The sequence below is a fragment of the Mus caroli genome, chromosome 13, assembly GCF_900094665.2.
Source record: "Mus caroli chromosome 13, CAROLI_EIJ_v1.1, whole genome shotgun sequence".
Classification (NCBI taxonomy): domain Eukaryota; kingdom Metazoa; phylum Chordata; class Mammalia; order Rodentia; family Muridae; genus Mus; species Mus caroli.
The window spans coordinates 29,546,138-29,553,017 of NC_034582.1; the positions used below are offsets into that span (position 1 = coordinate 29,546,138).

At 46.9% G+C, this 6,880-nt stretch overlaps 2 protein-coding genes across 5 annotated transcripts in view; one reads left to right on the forward strand and one right to left on the reverse strand.

Annotated features, from left to right (window-relative positions):
* Bphl (biphenyl hydrolase like) overlaps positions 1-4,910 on the forward strand; it is a 35,473-nt gene extending 30,563 nt beyond the window's left edge. Inside the window, exon 7 of the mRNA XM_021180335.2 lies at positions 4,517-4,910. Within this exon, the coding sequence (XP_021035994.1) occupies positions 4,517-4,604 (88 nt within the window). The 3' untranslated portion in view covers positions 4,605-4,910. The remainder of the gene's footprint in view (positions 1-4,516) is intronic.
* Positions 4,911-5,125: 215 nt separating this feature from the next.
* Positions 5,126-6,880, reverse strand: part of LOC110307609 (tubulin beta-2B chain) — a 55,567-nt gene continuing 53,812 nt past the window's right edge. The window contains exon 7 of one of the 4 annotated variants that reach the window (XM_029468225.1): positions 5,126-6,265. In XM_029468225.1, the coding sequence (XP_029324085.1) occupies positions 5,321-6,265 (945 nt within the window). In that variant the 3' untranslated portion in view covers positions 5,126-5,320. Of the gene's footprint in view, positions 6,382-6,880 lie in introns of all 4 variants that reach the window. The other 3 variants (XM_021179830.2, XM_021179829.2, XM_021179828.2) reach the window with 3 other exon arrangements.

Below are 6,880 nucleotides of genomic sequence, written 5' to 3' on the forward strand. Positions count from 1 at the left end.
TGAGACCCAGTCAAATTGATATGTGACGTTAACCATGGCTATGAGGAAGGGCTGATAGGCCCTCCAGCGTTCTTGATCTTGAGGAGGCTTTCCTGGAGGTTATATTAGTGGAGTTATGTGGCAGGAGTGGCCATCTGGGTAGGGGGTGGGCTAGTTACTGGCTTCTGGTCTGGGTCACTGAAGGGAGGGAAGCCCTCTTTCTGCTGCTTCTTTGGCTCTCCAAGTCTAGCCACCAATGGGAGATGGTTAGACTTGCTAGATGCTCCCAGCTTGCTGGAGCAGTGTGAATTGGAGCATAAAGGTGGAGCCAGTTCACACTTTACTCAGCCAGATAGCAAAACAAGACCAAGGTCCTGATGGAGGGAGAGTCTAATGGAAGGCACCTGCTGCAGCCCCTGCTTGTATACCTCACCCTGCTGGGAGTTCCCAACCTCCCCACTCCCCGCCCCCATGACCTGATGACTTCTCTGTAAATGTTCATGACTTTTCTATGCCCTCACAAGCTCTGAAATAATGGCAAGGAGACTTGGTATATTTATTAATAAGCATCTCGCACTATAGCTGGGCAGGGTTCTCAACTGTTCTAACCCGACCATGCTGGCCTGGCCTATTTCCAGCAACGTCCAAGCCATGTGGTATTGCCTGACATTACCTGCCATTGTCATCTCTCTCTGGCTGCTCCTGCTCCACCTGTCCTCTCCATTCTCTCCTGGTACCTCATTCCTCCACTCTCTCTCCCTCCTTTTTCCACCCAGGACCTCTTCACTGGAAGCCGTGCCCCCTTCTTTCCTACCCAGCTAGTGACTGATCAGCTCTGTATTAACCAACCAGAGGTGATGGAAAACAGTTTTTACACAACACTGAGACAGGAGATCTCTGGGCACAGTTATCCGCATCTGAACACAAGTGTAAAACATTCCCCAACACCTCTGCCCTAGGAAGGATGGGAGAGCGATCAGCTAGAGTCCCCTGTTTGCCTCAAAAAGAAATACTCCGGGCTGAGGCCTTTTTGACTCAAAAGGAACAAAGTCTGACCCTTTCCAGGCAAATCTTAAACACATTTCCTTAAAAGAAAAAAATGCCTACAGACAGTGCATATGCCTTACATGCAATCTTTCTTTTGATCCCCATGATAGTCTCAGGGGTACCATTACAAGCATCATTTTTCAGGTGAAGAATGACAGCTGGTGGGAGAGGGGAGCTGTAGCTGCCAGTGTAGAGGTCATGCTGCTTCCATAAAGCCCTTCACCCACTGATGACCTCCATAGTGTATGTCCATTTTGGTAGCCCCAGTCGTCAGATCCCTGGAGTCTTGACAGGTTCATCCTCCACACACCACAGTAGATAATTAACCCTGCAGAGCTGGTAGAAGTGCTCCATCACGAGTGGGCAGGGGTCACTGCAGTGATTTAACTTATTTCTTCATGCCTGACCTATGATTATTAAAAGAAACTTCCCCTTGAGTTGTCTGCCCTCCCCTCTGTCCCCAAATGTCTAGTAGGGTAAAGTCTGGGGGCAGTGCCTTCTAGCTTCACCAGTTGGAAGAAATGCATAGTTCTCACACCTTCCCGTCTTCTTAGGGCTTTCTCAAAGGCATAATCAAAAAAGCAAACATTCCATTTCTGAATAGAAAGTCTGTTATGGCCAGGCAGGTCTGCATGGCTTTGAAGCTCTGCCATTGAGGGATGAGGAAAGGGTGTGTATGACCTGCTGCTGTCCACCTTCGTGATGGACAAGAGCCCCTCACAGAGAACCAGCCGCTCATTTCCAGAGAAAACAAAAGCTCATAGACTCTTCCTGGCCAATTTATAGGTTCACAAGAGACTAAGATTGTTGTTGTGCTCATTCGGAGTGAAGATGCTATAGCATGTTCTTTAGGCCCCATCACTATCAGACAGCACTCACAGCTTCATTTAAAAGCCAAGAGTGAGGACAAAATAGTAGTATGACAAGATCAGCATCTCATGCGCCATGACCAAGAGGGGCTGAGTCAGCAGAGCTCAGATGACCACTGGGTGTACCCCAACTTAACAGCTTCTCCCCAAGAGCTCTAGAATCTTTTTCTAAAGACACCACATGCTACATGCAGGACCCCTGCCTTACAGATAGGAACCTTGCAGAGCCCCTTCACTGACATCTGAACCATGTGTTTCGTGGTAGGCTTTCCCACTAGTATTCCTGGAGAATGTGATTGTTTGAAAGCCGATCAGTGAGGCATGTGTATCCTTTTATTGTCTGGGTAAGAACTGGGTCAGCAGCAGAGTAGCTTCCTGGCCGAGTGTTTATGCCTGGCTGTTCTGGTCCTGTTCCCAAGAGAATTCACAGTAGGCTCCACACAGAGTGAAGGGATGATTTGCACTAAGAAAAGGCATCAAGGAGCCGGGCGTGGTGGCGCATGCCTTTAATCCCAGCACTCGGGAGGCAGAGGCAGGCGGATTTCTGAGTTCGAGGCCACCCTGGTCTACAAAGTGAGTGCCAGGACAGTCAGGGCTACACAGAGAAACCCTGTCTCGAAAAACCAAAAAAAAAACAAAAAAACAAAACAAAAAAAAAATGAAAAGGCATCAAGGAGAATAATTTTCTTTATACTTCCATCTGTCCATCCACCCACCCACCCACCCACCCACCTATTCATCCATTCATCGATCCATCCATCCATTCAACACTGTCTGTCATACATTCATCCGCTGTCTACCCTTGCATAGATTAATATACTAATACACCGATCTAGAATCTAAGGTAGTTTTCTCATGCCTTTAATATAATGAATCTCATGTTTACTTTCCCAAGATCCAGAGACGTAGAAAAACTGTAGGTTTCATCAGGCTTCATAGCTAAAAAAGGGATCCGCAGCTGTTTTTAATGGGATCAGGCAAATTGTAGAAATGGGGCAGAACAGGTGGTGGTTGAGTTGGCATCCCTAGATGTACTTCAGGATGGTTGGGTCAGGTTTTCTTGGCTTCTGAAGCCAGCTTAATTAAGTGGTCATAGTTTGGCCTATACGTGTCCTTCTGTTACCTCAGCATCCTGGGAAGCTGAGTCCTTTCTGTGTCCTAAGACCTGCAGCTTTGAGCATCCCTGCAGCCCAATTCTTGCTGGATTAGCTGTGGGGCTGGTAAACCTTATTCCCCCCCCCTTTTGTAGATTTATTTATTATATGTAAGTACATTGTAGCTGTCTTCAGACACTCCAGAAAAGGGAGTCAGATCTCATTACAGATGGTTGTGAGCCAGCATGTGGTTGCTGGGATTTGAACTCAGGACCTTTGGAAGAGCAGTCAGTGCTCTTAACCACTGAGCCATCTCACCAGCCCACTTTATCCCTTTTAAGTAGCACATTTTAAGTCTAAATGTTCTGGTTATTATTACTAGGCATAATATTACAGTGGCCCCTAAAAGAGACCAACAGTATGTATTTCCTTTACATTTGAGTGTCTTGGTTGTCCCAACCCTGCCATAGTCACAGCAGAGTTGCAAGAGACCCAGCATCTTCTGAGGAGGGCTGCCTTCCTACAGAGTCCTCCTACTGAATGGCTGAGAATATCAGCCTTCTTGCTAAGAGATCAGAGAAGTGCAGACTGTAGTCATTGTGATTTTGCTCCAGTCTAATTCCTTTGACACCCAGTTGTCACTGTTGACAACATGGCTTGAACTTGGGCTTGGCCACTTAAAAGCTTTGTTTAAACTTTATTTCTACATTTTAGAAGCTACTAAATAAAATATTTTTTAAATCGTATTTTTTTTTGAAAGATCGAAAATCATTCCCCCTTTGACTAAAATCACATTAAATGGAAAAAAGCCTTTCCAGCACAGAAGGGCCCACCAAAGACATGATGCGACAGCTGCAGAAGTGCTTCTGCACACATGGCTGCTGCTGAGCCCCAACACCCACCCCAAATTCCTAAGGCATTTCTCCTTCTGACTGCTGGCCGCAGTCAGGCATATTTGCTCTGTACTCTGAACTTGACAGGAGTCCTTAGAACCTTGGACAAAGGCTGGCTGAGAATTCCTATTTGGCTTTAGCACTATCACTAGACAGATACCTCACCCTTCCTCCCTCCCCCCGCCCCGCCCGCCCCCCCACTCCCACCACAAAAAGAACTCACCTGTGCAAGTCAGTGAATCCTGACCTTCTATTTTTGCCATCTTTTCTTTTGAAGAATTAGGGTTACAGCCAATCATTATCACCCCTATTATTCTTTAGTCATTTTCTCAGTAGTCTTTTAAAAAATCAAGTTGGTTAAAAATGGACTCTTAAAGTAATTACCAGATCACTACCTCCACCGTTTTCCTGTCAAACCATTTATGTTCCTGATGTGATTCCACACGTATTTTCACTGCTCAGTGAAGGCCTCATGGTTTACCTTAGGAGGTGGTCAGAACTGCCAAGGGAGTTCACCTGACATTCACATTCCTGGAAACTTTATTTGGTTCTGAGAGATTCCCATCAACTGCTGAAGAGGGGAAAACACTTTTAATGCATCCACACCACTGATCAAAAGTTTGCTGTTTCCTAGGTTGCACCTGATGCCGGAAGGCAAGCACAACTTACACTTGCGCTTTGCAGATGAATTCAACAGGTTGGTAGAAGACTTTCTACAGTGAAAGTCCAGGAGACCGCTGGTGTCCGGGAGATTCTGTGTTAAAGGACCATGTCATTGCCTGTTACCTGGAGGCTCCAAAACACCTTCCCTTGCTTTTGGCCTCGGCTCACAAGACAGTCCTGCCAGGCTTTCTATCTTCCCTGCAATGTGACTCTATGCAAACAGGAAAAATAGCATACCAAAATCAGGTTATAGCTTCAATAGCTGCAAAAACATGAACATTTCCATTTTTAACATTAACTCTCTATCGTTGTCTATAAGTAAATTCTTACCATGATTTGTTTTCAAATAAAATTTATGGGAAACACTTGTAGTGTTCCTGTTTGCTATTTTAGGACTTCTTAAATATAGAACATACTTTTATTGCCTGAAATTAAAAGCTTCTGCCTTAGTCCTAGACTTGACAAGTTCATAGGGCACCAGGAATGCTAACAATTAAAACAGTAAGCAGAAGTCCCATAATGCTAATACACCCTGAAAGTTTCTATTTCAGAAAAAAAAATGTTGAAGAGAAAAGGACCATAGATTTTATACACATGCTTTTTTATTCATATAGATTTCTTGAGACAATACTGTGATCTTGAAAGAGGTTCACACTATTACATCAACAGTGAATTTCTGACAGAGGCAAACTGAGCACCATAATTTACAAATAGAAAGACCATGCTGGAGGACAACAGAAGTTCACTAAGGGTGCACAATGTATCTGAGAAGTTCTCAAGCCTCATCCTCGCCCTCCTCCTCCTCGAACTCGCCCTGCTCATCAGCCGTGGCATCCTGGTACTGCTGGTACTCAGACACCAGGTCATTCATGTTGCTCTCCGCCTCGGTGAACTCCATCTCGTCCATGCCCTCACCCGTGTACCAGTGCAAGAAAGCCTTGCGCCGGAACATGGCAGTGAACTGCTCCGAGATGCGCTTGAACAGCTCCTGGATGGCAGTGCTGTTGCCAATGAAAGTGGCTGACATCTTGAGGCCACGAGGAGGGATGTCACACACAGCTGTCTTGACGTTGTTGGGGATCCACTCCACGAAGTAGCTGCTGTTCTTGTTCTGCACGTTGAGCATCTGCTCATCCACCTCCTTCATGGACATGCGGCCACGGAAAATGGCAGCCACGGTCANGTAGCGGCCATGGCGAGGGTCGCAGGCAGCCATCATGTTCTTGGAGTCGAACATCTGCTGGGTCAGCTCGGGCACTGTCAGGGCTCGGTACTGCTGGCTGCCCCGGCTGGTCAGAGGTGCAAAGCCTGGCATGAAGAAGTGCAGGCGTGGGAATGGCACCATGTTCACGGCCAGCTTGCGCAGGTCTGCGTTCAGCTGNCCTGGGAAGCGCAGGCAGGTGGTCACTCCACTCATGGTGGCTGACACCAGGTGGTTGAGATCGCCATAGGTGGGTGTGGTCAGCTTCAGGGTGCGGAAGCAGATGTCATACAGAGCCTCATTGTCNATGNANTAGGTTTCATCTGTGTTCTCTACCAGCTGGTGCACTGAGAGGGTNGCATTATAGGGCTCCACCACAGTGTCAGAGACCTTGGGTGAGGGCATGACGCTGAAGGTGTTCATGATGCGGTCTGGGTACTCCTCTCTGATCTTGCTGATGAGCAGGGTCCCCATNCCTGAGCCAGTGCCTCCCCCCAGTGAGTGGGTCAGCTGGAANCCCTGGAGACAGTCACAGCTTTCAGACTCCTTCCTCACCACATCTAGGACAGAGTCCACCAGCTCGGCCCCCTCTGTGTAGTGGCCCTTTGCCCAGTTATTTCCTGCACCACTCTGGCCTGAAAGAAAAAAAGAGAATATTAGACAGTTAGGAATCCAGGGTGGTGTCCTTGGACTGTAGAGGAAATGGTAGAAGTGGCCTTAGAAAACATTCAGTAGTCTTTTAGATATACTTTTATGGGAAAGAAATATTGTCAGTGTATCCAGTGACCTCAAAAACCTCGGGGATCATAATAAAGTAAGAATCAAGGAAGAGGACACATTTTAACAATACTCAGTAGCTTCTAAACTTAAGCACAGAGAGCATTCTGTAAATACCCTTAATTAGGTATAATTAAAGAGGCAGGGAAGGCAGCTGTAAGCATTTGAGCTTCACCTTGGTCACTGGAGTGGTTGCCTGGCATCAGAAGTCCTTTGAAATCCCCTGCAGCCTGTAATGCCCTCTTTAAAGGCTTTCATCCGCTCCTCCCCTGTCCCCAGACAATGTTCCTCACAGAGGCCTTGCACAGCCTCTACCAGGCCTACACTCTCCTCTGAGCTGTCAAGAGTGACCACAGA